The sequence below is a fragment of the Embiotoca jacksoni genome, unplaced genomic scaffold (assembly GCF_022577435.1).
Source record: "Embiotoca jacksoni isolate LCO1_2020_lvr unplaced genomic scaffold, fEmbJac1.0.p SCAF_1, whole genome shotgun sequence".
Lineage (NCBI taxonomy): Eukaryota > Metazoa > Chordata > Actinopteri > Embiotocidae > Embiotoca > Embiotoca jacksoni.
Window position 1 is genome coordinate 5,023,009 of NW_027185229.1, and position 12,551 is coordinate 5,035,559.

At 39.0% G+C, this 12,551-nt stretch overlaps 1 protein-coding gene across 5 annotated transcripts in view; it reads right to left on the minus strand.

Moving 5' to 3' along the window:
• Window positions 1-12,179, minus strand: part of LOC138203105 (histone deacetylase 7-like) — a 42,580-nt gene extending 30,401 nt beyond the window's left edge. The window contains exons 1-2 of one of the 5 annotated variants that reach the window (XM_069157737.1): window positions 11,847-11,884; window positions 6,264-6,396 (exon numbers count right to left, since the gene is read on the minus strand). Coding sequence is in view for 3 of the 5 variants with exons in the window: in XM_069157709.1 (XP_069013810.1) it covers window positions 2,824-2,866 (43 nt within the window). In the remaining 2 variants the exon portion in view is untranslated. Of the gene's footprint in view, window positions 1-2,823; window positions 2,906-3,084; window positions 3,147-6,263; window positions 6,397-11,846 lie in introns of those variants that run through there. The other 4 variants (XM_069157718.1, XM_069157746.1, XM_069157727.1 and 1 more) reach the window with 4 other exon arrangements.
• Between the last annotated feature and the right edge of the window lie 372 nt (window positions 12,180-12,551).

A 12,551-nucleotide genomic window follows, 5' to 3' on the forward strand; every position in this document is an offset into this window, starting at 1 on the left:
GTTCATCACTGTCTGTTATTGCACACTAGGTAAGAAGACTGTGTACACAGAAGGGCTTCTTTGTTTCAAATACACCCTGCAGTCAGTAAGAATAAGGTTACGGTCTTCTGTACTGGCCAGATTTTACTGCTGGTTTTGATAAAGTTACTGTTACTTTGGTTTGAACTTTGTTCATTCCCCAATACCTTCAATTATTTTGCTCTCTCACACACTATCTCACACTCTCTCACACACACACACACACACACACACACACACACACACACACACACACACACACACACACACACACACACACACACACACACGCACGCGATACACAGCAGAGGGATGGTGCTGTTGCTGTGTTTTTGAGGAGCAGAGTATATCAGTAGTCAGCTGAGTTGATCTTAAATCAGGAACAGGAAATGTGATCTGGGGCTCTGGCTGGTGCAGAACACTGTCCCTATTGTGAGTGTGCTGCTGTGGCGCACAGTGGGAGAACACTGGGGACTTTTAAAGGTTATCTGTCCTGGGAAAAGGTTGATATTCCCTTTCACAACTACACCACAGCAAATCAGGTATACAGAGAATGGATATCTGATGACTAAATATGTCTTTGTCTTTGCTCTGCTTCATTTATAAATGTGGAAGTCTATCCGTGTTCAATCGAGGGATAAGAAAAACACGCTTTTCTTTCAGTTTACTCAACTTTGGTCAAACCACTGACACAACATGCTGGAAATAAGTGATTAATCCTGGTGGTGGAAGGTCCCTGGTCAGCTTAGTCATCCATGCAGTATGCAACATGAAAATAAAACATTCCACTGAATGTTTAATGTCCTCTTAATAAGAATAAAATGGCTCACACGTAGGGCTGAAATCATTGACCATCCTTTGACAGTAAAAATTAATTGGCAACTATTGTGACAATCAATTCATTGTTTATGATTGAAACTAATGAATGTCCTGTCTGTTAAGTCACTGTCCATTGCTGAATGAGGTAACACAATGGTGATCGCGTCTGTGGCCCACCAATAATTTATTAAGTAGTCAATCAGCGGAAAATTAGTCCACATATACTTTGATAATTGATCAATCCTTTTAGTTATTTTTCAAGAAAGACATATTGTACAATTGGAAATTGAATATGTTTGGATTTTGGACTGAGTGGCAGATAAAAAAAAAAGAAAAAGCAATCGGAGTACATTATCTTGGACTCTGGAATATTAAACTGGGACATTTTTTGATACTTTCTGACATTCATCAAGAAAATTATCAATTAGATCATGAAAACAATCTTCCAGCCTTACAATCAACTATAACAGAGAGAAAGACAAAAATAAATTGCATTCAATGGAGATAAGGATTTCAAATTCAAAATTTAAGGTTCGCTAAAATCAAATAACTAAATCTACATTAAAGGCTGTTCTAAGCCAACTCGAACGCACACTCACAGCAAAAGAAAACTAAAACAACAAGCACACCTGTTTCCTTACAGTATTTGTGTCAAACCACACGATGGGCTGAGTGAAAAGAAAACACTCTGAATGTACATGATCATCTTCTGCGTTTTAAATAACTGTGGATTACTATTAGAGGGCTACCCACAATGCAAAGTGAATCCCAGCCTCGAGAGTAAGTCAAAACAACACTGACTGCTCACAACCCCCATCACAATGCAACAGTCTGATAAGAATTTTATGAATAGCGAGCATTTCTTACAACTAGTTAAGCCAAGGCGTGACTGGCAGCTGATGCCAATTGAATGAGAAAAAGGCAACTGAATGCAGGCTAAGGTGGTGAGAGGTCACTTGAACTTTCAGCCATGGACATAGACATATGGTACATAAAGAATGATACAATTCTTGTTTCAGTGATGCAATGTAAACATACAAAGAAAAGCACACAGGTAGATATTAGAAATTATGATAGGAAATAAAAGAAACTAAGGCGTTTTGGAGAAATCTAAAAGGCAACAGAGTGGAGCAGAGGAGTGTAGGTGGTGTCGATTCCTTTGGCATGGCCCACATAAAACTAATGTAACTTTATCTCTGCAATGGCACTGAGGCTATGACCTCATCCCGTGCTGAGAGAGCGAACCTGGACACATGAGAACATTATACCACGCATGGCTGCTATGGTGTGTGTGTGTGTGTCTTTTAATTTTCAAGGGGCTTGGGTGGGATTGAACAATTTTTACGACTTCTGTCATAATACAGCACACTCACAGAACTGCCCACACCGAGGTCACAAAAAACAAACATTTGTTGCCATGTAATGAATGATTTGGGCTTTTCCAATTGTGGGCAGAAATAAATCCACTAGGAAATTCTACACCAGCATGAACAATGAGGCCCTAATACCATAATTGCACAATTATGTACTCCATTTATCACTTTAAAATAGTCATGCTGGCTGTCAGATTAGGGTAATTACCAGGGCACCTGGTGTTACACAGCCAATTCATGCAGGTAAGGTAGGTATACTCTGGTGTCATGGTCACAGTAACACATATCATTTTTTTTTAAAATAAATTGTGACACCAGCATTTTCTTGAAGTGTAATTGACAACCATCTCGCTTTGAAAATCTCAGCCAGGTGACACTTTACACCTGCAGATTTTGGACACAAGCCAGAAGTAGGAAAACATGAATAAAGCAGTGTCTATGGCAGGAAGCTGCACATTTAAATTACATGTACACCACAAAACTGAGTAAACACAGCACGTTATTCAGCTGACATGCGATCCTGTGAATAAGAAAGCGGTGTCAGTGAAGACATTTGTCAACAAAGTGTTTGAAAGTAGTTTGCTAGCTACTTTACGGAGAAAACAACGCCTACCTTTTTGAAGTGGTGTTGAAAAGCGACGTATTTTGAATTTCATGCGACACCGGACGGACTGAAAGCCAGTTTTAAAGCAGCTGTAGGAAATCAGACAACAGAAAAAACGGATGCAAACGACGTCCGACAGTCTATTCTTGTCATCTTCGGAGTTGTTTTTTGGACTAAACTGGTCGTTATTTTAACCGTTTTTTTGTAATAATATGAAAAGCGTTGTTTTCCAACCGTCAGCACGCGCCGCTGTCAGAGCTGTAAACTAACCTGAGCTCTTCAACATGTGTCGGTAATTAACCTGAGGAAGAGGAGGACCGTCCGCCGTCACCGAGGGCTACTTTCCATTTATCTGTCTCCTCCTCACTGAGTTTGTGTGTCGGCGGTGAAACTGATAAAACCAGCTGGAAGTCTCACTTTCATCCGCGTGCGCGCTGCTGGTCAGAGGGCTCCATCTGCCGCACTCAGCTGGGTAAGGATGTTTACGGACTGTGTTTTGCTGCGCACCTTCCGCTTCACATCTGGCTTCAAAAATCATAACCAGCCCCACTTAAAAATGGTCAACAGTAGATAAGTACTTCTTTAATCTTTTTTAATCAGTTAAAAAAAAAAAAAGACATTAAAATGACCAGATCTGCTATATTTAGTCCGTTTCATGAGATGATTATTTGGAGAACAAAGAAGAAAACAAAGTTCTGATACACATCTTTTTTCAGTTTTTGGACTGTTTCTCTAATCTTTGATTTTTGGTGAGATATATGTTGGATCATTCATTAAAATGAAACCATTTGAGAAGTTTAGGAAAAGGGAAAAATCATTAGGTGGAGCTGTTAACTCAGACATCTGAAATGTGACTGACTACTCACTGATTTTTGGAAAGTTGGAAACCACAGGTTTAATCTTGAACCATGTGTTGTATTTCAAAAGCTATAACTTTAAAAGTTATATCATCCATTGTGTCAAATCTTCATCTTTAAAGTAACTAAAACTGTCAAATAAATGTAGTGGAACAGGAAAAAATAGTGCAGTGAAAGTATAAACTAGCATCATGTAAAAATACTTAAGTACAAGTACTTCAAAATTGCAGTTAAGTATAGGACTTGAGTAAATGTATTTAGGTAGTTTTCACCACTTACTGTATTAAAAATTAAAGTTAGTCAAGAAAAGAAAACATAATAATCCAAATTAAATGTGACGCATCTAAATTGTATAGTTGGTCCACAGCAAATCGTTGTTGTTTTTTTTTTTATAGTAGACTAAATCTTAGAGTTTTGGTAACTGACAACATTAATATTTTATAAGCCTGTCTCTATGTTAATTTAAAAAAAAAAAAATCGTAATTGTAAAGTTAAAAAAAAAATAGGACATGATCATTATCATAGGGAAAGCAAAGGTGTGTTACTTAAGATTTTAACTGTGGCTCCATTCTATCCCTGTAAACCATAACAGTGTTTGCATGAACAATACCAGGACCCTAAAACTGAAGCAGCAACACAGTAAATGGAATTTAACTGACATTAATTTTAATAGACACTGGTGCTTTTCTTTTTATGACATGTCAAAGTGTCATCAATGAAAAAGGCCAGCATCTACAGCCATCCAATAAAAATGTGGTGGAAAACAAATAAATGTTTGGTTACTTAGTTTCTCTTCCAGAAATGCAGAAATACAGGTACAGCAAGAGGTGAGATAAGACAAAAGGATGAGTCACTTTTCATGAGGTCACAACAGACACACCACAGATCCCTACGGAAATAGCAATGATTTAAGTGAAGCCACAGTGAATAACCACTGTCACTAAGTGTTGACATTATAAAAACCGGCAGGTGTTTATCAGCTACGTTCAGGGACACAAATTGAATACATATAATGAATTTACCCGCCCACCATGCTGACTACAAGAGGAGGACACAAACAAAGAGCTGAAATATTTCCAAAGTTATGATGAGCTAACTATGGACATGTAGATTAACACAGTGCAACTCCCCCATCACTCTTGTCCTCTTGTTTTGGTTCATGATCATACTGTGCAGTCAGTAAGGAGGACTTATTTGGATATTTTACTTTTCAAGTTTTACACAAAGTCTATCTTTAAACAATGCAACATCTGGTTGTGGTTCTGATTGTCCTGTCAGACAGGACAATTTTAAGGGAAGTGGTCAAAAGAGCTCAGAACAAACTGGCCAAAAATCTAAGCACGGCTCTGAAAATGATTAGTAAACCACAGCGGCATATGTAAAAGAGGAAGGTCTCAAACCCTGTGATTTTTAATTTCCATTTTATAGCACATTTGATTTGTTTCATTCAGGAGGGTGCTGTCGAGCCCTCAGAGAATGTATGCACATATATATATACACACTTGTACAGGATCTGACACATACCTACGTGAACCCAAAGGTATTTTTTGAATCTCCCTGAACCACAAAATCCTATTTTATTTCACATGTATGCTCATGATATTTACTATTCATTTACTCAATGTTGCTCATCCTCACATGTCCTCTTCCAAACTGAAGTCTTTCTATGTCTTTCAGTCTCCTCACCCTGCTCTGCCAAATAAGGTCAACATCATTGGATCCATGAAGACAAACAAATCTTAGAGAATACAACTAATAAAAGATGGTGAAAACGGCCCTGTTTTTTGTTAGTTTTTTATTCCATGTGACTTAGATCTTCCTGGCCTTATGAGGGAGTTGGTGCGTTTGCCATTGTTAAGTTAAATTGTATACCTAAGGGGAAAATTGTGGCCTGAGTTAAAGAGAGAGAGAAAAAAAAGCTGCTATCAACAACAGTATGTCTTTTCCCTGTACTCTTGGCAGGATTTAGCAGTCTATCCCCCAGTCACGGGGTTGACTGTGGCAAGAATAATTTGAGATACGTTCAAGCAAATTGAATCTCATAACATTCCATTTTGAACAGCACATGCTAGAGACAGAGCTTCTCCTATTGCAGATATAAAGACGGCCTGGGAACGGTAGCGACTAAAGTGACACTGGAAATTTATATATCTAAAAATTGATGTATTTACTTATCACAATTTCATGAGCCATTATATTCATATTAACTATGTCAAAAACAAACATTAGGTCTGCATAAAATTGAAAACAATATCAACTATGATGAGACTGCTTAGTATTTGTGTTACCACGTCTGTCATTATCAGATAGAGCTCTTCCTTCTTATCTTTCATCATAACTACATCGGGGCCACTGCTGGTAGCATGTTTTGGAATTTGTGTGCGGGCATGTTACTCGACTAGAAGGACAGTCATTAGACCCTTCAATAAAAACATCCCCACCTTGCACTAAAATGAGAATATAAGTGAGATGCTGTGGAGAAGTCATCCCCAAAAATCTCGCCCCCAGAATCTCAATGCGGCTCGATTTTCCTACAAAACCCGCAAGAAGATCTTAATAACTGAGAGAAGAGTAAAGATAAATATGGCATACATGGGTAGGACTCCAAGGTGGAGGTTTGTGGCCAGTGGGGCTCACTCCTCTTCCAGTCACAGGAAGCCGGTAGGAATGAGAGGAATGCAGTCAGGCCATACGGTGATGGAGGGAGCAGCAGTTGCAGGGAATACTGCCAGAAAGAAAGAAAAAAAGAAAAGAGTCAAGGAAAAGATAGCGAGGGTGAGAAAGTGATTAGAGACAGAAAAGGAGAGGGGCGTTAATAATTAAGATGCCTCATCGGCCAAAAGCCAATGTTGACATGCCTCCAGAGCTGCAATGACACACTTGCAAAAACAAATGCCCAGCGGCAGCCTTTGTGATTGCACACAGTAAAAGTGTGATTTGTTTCACTGACATCCGACAGTTTGATTTGAATAATGTGCGTGATATTGGAGGGGTCCGGGACGGAAATGCCACAGTATATTATTGGGACCTGTGGAATGTGTGGAGTTATCAGTCGGACAGATTTCCTGGTAACGGGTGCAAGCTGGGGATCCACAAACAATAATCTGTTTTTTACTATCCAGGGGGTCATCCTCACTGACAGACACGTACAGAATACGAACCGAGAGACATGTTATGAAAACACACAGACACACAGCCACATGCACACAAACGGCTATAGACACGGTGTGAACGCGGTGTCCATTTTATTCGTACAGTTTTTTTTTCTTTTATTCTAATATCTTTTAGCTTGAAAAGTCGCTTGCTGTTTTGAAACTATGATTTAATTTTTTTTTACATTTTTATTTTGTTGTACACTTAAATTTGATTTAAATGGCAGAAAATCCCAAATTTGTCTTTACATTCATTTCACAACAGGACAAAACCTAAGGATCTTCAAGAAGTGAAACAAAAGAAACCTCATCCAGATTGACATACAGAGTCAACTAAATTAGAAATAGTAATTGTAGTAATCCTGCTATGATGCTATTGCACTGATAAGGGTACAACAAACATTTAGAGCTGCATTTAATATTTTGTCAGTATCAACTAGAATTACACTTTCGTGATTGTGTGGTTCTGCTAGTCAGTCAAGTTGCATTTTACATCCATATCTGTCCAGACTCGTATAATATATTTAGACTTTAAAAGAATCCTCTTATTTGCTTGCATGCTTGGCCAATAAAACAGATTGACAGTAGACAATATGTATGAATTAAAATATGAATGTTGCTGCAAAGAAGCTACAAACTCCAAAACATGGATGCTTCTCACACCTTCAACCCGACAGCACAAAAGCTCCATACAATCACCACAGTTTCAAGGTGGAGACTGTGGAAGATTTTTCTTGAGTAGACTGGTCACAGGTGAGGCTTGGATCGAAGGTAGATTGACTTCCTTATTTAACATGCAGCACGGTGAGAAGTTCATAGCTTGTGAGACTGCAAAGTTCTCCAAGTTGAACGAAAAATAGCACAGTATTTATACACTCACTTTACATAGCAGTGGGGTAGGATGTGCTTTTCTGAATCAGTAGCGTAAATTTTTGGGTACAATGGTTACACCCAATGGTGTCAGCCGATTAGACATATGTCCATAGATAAGTACAGGTCACACTTCGCAACCATGTTAAAAATAGAGTACATCCCGGTCACACCTCGTTTATCTATGAATGACAGTTTGTGTGTGTGCACGTTGTCAGTTTTCACAATGAGGCTTGTATTCTCGCAACAGAGTGAAAATATATACTAATAGGTTTTGCTGAAACTGCTCATAAGCTGCTATAAAAATATGTTATGTTATGTTATGTTATGTTATATATGTTAATAATATATGTTAATAATATATGTTAATAATATGTAATGTTATTAATCCTAACATGTATATACAGGAGATATTAAATATCTTTACAACACCTAAGATTAGTGTCTTCAGTGTCTGAACAAATGTGAAATATGGTCATAATCTCCCATTCTGTTCCTGAGTTATGGCGTTAAATAATGGCGAGAAAAGGGTTTTTGCAGGACATTTTGATGCCACAGTAAAGTTGACCTTTGGGCTGTAAAATGTGATGGTTGTAATATGTTTGTGTGAAATCTTTCAAAATTAAATGATCAATTCTTGAGTTATGACCACAACAGATTTTGTGAGGTCACACTAGCCTCGACCTTTGACCTCCTGGTTTAATGTATTCACGAGCATGGCATGGACAGCTAATAAAAACAGTCGAGCTTCGAGCAGCTAAAAAGTCAGACGGTGGAGTCCAAAACATGTTCACCACAATGACTTTATAAGGTGATAAATTGTCAGTGTTGTGTTTACAGCTTGTTCTGCTGCTCAAAAGTAACAAACAACAACCACAGCAAAGAGACACTGCCGACGCTGCTCTGAACTGTTCATGTGGGATGCAGAAATAAGAAGGAAATTTCATTGACCTAAAAATGTTTATATCATTGCCTTTTGTATTCATAAATGAAACAAATTAAAGTACAAAGAAACAAAAGTAACAAAGTTCTATTTCATATATAAAAACAGTGGTTTTACATGTGAACTCGTCTGATGAACTGTATGATAAAAACATAGCACGTGTTCAGATGGGTTCCACTAAGCTCGAGCTGACAGCTGTGTGGTGACATTTGAAGCACGAAGGTGCTGGAGGGTGCTGGAAGCTGCTCACAGCGGCGGGTCGCCTCTAAAGCATTTCCATTCCCAACAGCAAAGCAAAGCGAAACCACAGAGAGGAGCGATAGCACTCGGCGCTCGCCTAGTTTCTCTGGAAACTGAGTGTGATGCTGGAAAGTGTTGCTGTACGACGCCCTCACACTCCCGTGTGAACACGTGTGGGAAAAGTTCAAAACAGAGTTTAGAACGACGTGTAAACCTTCGGAAAGTTGTAGCTTTTAATATATCATCAACCTGAACAAACCTGTGAGGTGAAGCTGCTGTGAAATTTAATTTTGAAAAGGTTTTATGATGTGGGATTCAATGTTGCTGCCTGCGTCATAATATAAACAGAGAGGTGCGTAGAAAGCAGAAACCTTGAAATGTATTATATTTCTTGCTTGTAGGGGTTTCCAGCTCTAGACAAGTCATTTCTAAATCTCTCTAGTTACACCGCTCAGATTCTTGTAGTAAAAGTACTTTTCCACAAGATGGTGGTATTCAAATAAATGACTGTCTCATTTGTTTATTAATGAACACAAACAACAGCCTGCTAGGATATTAAAGATAGAACTGGCCAATCACTCGTGTCTTGTAAATCAACCACTCGCCTTGGGCTAATTTGACTTCAGTTTGCCACCTTTCCTGTCATGAAGAAGCCTCTTCAGACCAGAACAGAATTAAGTAAAGGTGACCTGGTTTTAACGTCTGTATTTCTGGTGTTTAGAGACACTTTAATGTCATTCAGCAACTTGGAAAATGTAACGCACCAGAGCAAATCCAATTTGGTAATTGTAAACAAAGATGCTTACTTTTTCCAAAAGACTCATCCAGCACCGCTGTCACAAGGACAGATACAGGAGATCATTCCTGCCCACCGCTATCAGACTATACAATAACTCACCTCTGGTCAAATCCATCACCCAACAATAATACCGTTGGCTGTTGTTTACTTGCTTAATTCCTTGCACTATTGTTTAGTTAGTTTAATTTAATATTATTCTATTTTATTGTATATATTGTGCATTTTCATATTTAATATTTTTTTATTTTATTGCTTTACCTGTACCTATAATGCTGCTGTAGCGGAAAAAAAAAAAAAAAACCTCCCCTTGTGGGATTAATAAAGTAACTATCTACCTATCTATCTAGCTTTAAAGTTTTGATTGGACAGTAGAGCCTAAAAACATTCTCAGAAAACCGTTATTGAAGGAGACTTACATGGAAAATGAATGTCTTCTTTTGAGATATATCTTCAAATTTTTAAAGATAGCTTAATTCACATGACAAATGTTGAATATTCAGAAATGAAACACAACATTGTCGGTAATCCTTCTGTATCTTCGATACACACTCAGAGCTGTAGTCTGAATCTGAGAGAGGGAAAGTTAGTGTGTCCCAGAGGGCCACTTCCAGCCAACTGTGGCCTCTTAACCCGGCACCCCTCGACCTTTACAAACCACACAAACACAAGTCTGACCATTTATCACAATGACACAAATACAAACCGTCAAGCTCATCGAGTTACAGTTTGGCTGCTCAGGCTGATTTCTAATTAAGCACAGGACATTTCTTTGTTCTCCCCTAACTTAACTAAATATGGCTCCAGGTTTCAATATATTCCCAGTAGCGCTACAACTTTGAATTATTTTCATTATTGATTCATATACAAATTATTTTCTCAACGAATAATTTTGTTCTACGTGTTTCCACAAGTCCCCCAAAATAAAGTCTATATATCTCAAATATCTCATTTAATCCAACCAATCCAAACAAAGCCGATTTACAGTCATCAAAGACAAACTTTTACCAATAATCAACTTCTTAAAACACAGATTCTCAGCTCATTGTTGCAGTAAGTCCAAGCAAAACTATGACTGTCATCATTATAGCTCCATTATTTTTGGAGAGGACACAGAGCAATTAAAGTCTGATTTACAGTCCAACAAACCACGGAGACCGGTGTCTAAAAATGGAGCGGCACATGAGAGTAAAAATAGAGCAAAAGTTTGGTGTTTTCAATGAAAAAAGAGCAAGCAGAGGTTGAGGCCAGCACTTCATGTCATGCAGCAAGATTTATGTAGAGTGCACAATAACAAGGAAGAGGGGGTGAAAAGCTAAACCTGCTATAAACAGATGACTGCTAACTTTCTTTTTACCCTACTTTCTAATAACGCAGCTTTAAATCATGTGGCAATGGAGATGTGATATACAGAGTTTTCTATATAACGATTTGTGGGTAAAAAAATTAATGCAGGATTTAACATATCAATGTTTGCTTCTTGTCTGCAGTGTCCTTGCTTGAAAGGACATTTATTCAGTCCAGAGGAGAGTCAGATGTTGTGAGAGCAACTTGATTAACTCTCCCTGTCAACCAAACCTCTTTCTAACCTTTCACTGTCGTCTCCCTCTCCATCTCTACCACTCTGTGCCTGTCTCCCTAATTGCAGTGAGGGACTATTGCTTTGTGCCTCCTCACTCTCTGCACTCTAATTCTTCTCGTGGACAGACGAGCTCTCCGGGGTGGGTTGGTTCTGTTTCCAATTTTCTCCCCTTCCCCATCCTGAGAAACAACACTTCCAAAACCAAACAAGCAAAACCAGAAAAATGAAGTCAAGTTATTTGTTTCTGTTTCTCACACAAGGCTCCTCGTGTACATTTTATATGTGTACATGAATCTGAAGCACAGATTACGATGTGTTAGGGTAGCTGAACAAAAGCAAGCTTCTCACTGCTGTACAAAACCAAAATTGACCATTTCCCAGGAGTAACAGCAAAGATGAACCAAAGCAACAACTGGATCAGATCCTATCATAACTGTCCACATTAGCAACACAGCCAGAACAGCCAAAAACCTTCCTTCATCACATGAAAGATTGACACACTTTCCGGAAACACAGAGTCACTGAAGAAGACACAACTTTAGCACAGTCTTTGACAGATGGATCTGTTATGTGAAAATGTTCAAAATCTCACCGGTTTTGGGTGCTGACATTCAGTGAGAGGTTCCTGAGCTGGTCCACAGCAGTCCAGTCAATCAAAGAGGCAGCTGGGGGACGGACCGGGAGGCTCAGGGAGAAGATAGCTTCTGCTCTGACAGGGGAGTGGTGCTGCAGCGCTGGAGCCCCGGCTGTGCACTGACAAAGAGAGTCACAGTCAACTGCTTCACACAGTGAGCTTCCCTCTGACTTTTCTGTGCCTTGCACTTCCTCTCGTGAGCCAAACTATCTCGCTTGCATTTTTTTCTCTCTCTCTCTCTCTTAATCACACCCCCTAATTCTCTTTTTCAGAGAAGACACAGTTGCTCTGCCCTATCATCCCCCCTGTAACTTTTTGGCAGTGCTGCCCCTGCACCAGAAGCTCTGGGCAAGGGGAGGAGGTTGTGGAGATTGTGTGTGTGTGTGTGTGTGTGTGTGTGTGTGTGTGTGTGTGTGTGTGTGTGTGTGTGTGTGTGTTTTGTAGAGAGAGAGAGAGAGAGAGAGAGAGAAAGAGAGAGCGTGTTTCACTTGTGTCTGACAGACAATGGCAGGAAGTGTTGCTTTAGGATGCACAAAGTACACAGGACTGAAATAGAAAAACTGCATCAAGGATTAACATTAATTAAGTGTTTAAAAAAAAACTATTACAGTGGTGCTGACACATAAAGTAAGACAAATAATACTAAAACAGTGGCGAGGTGAT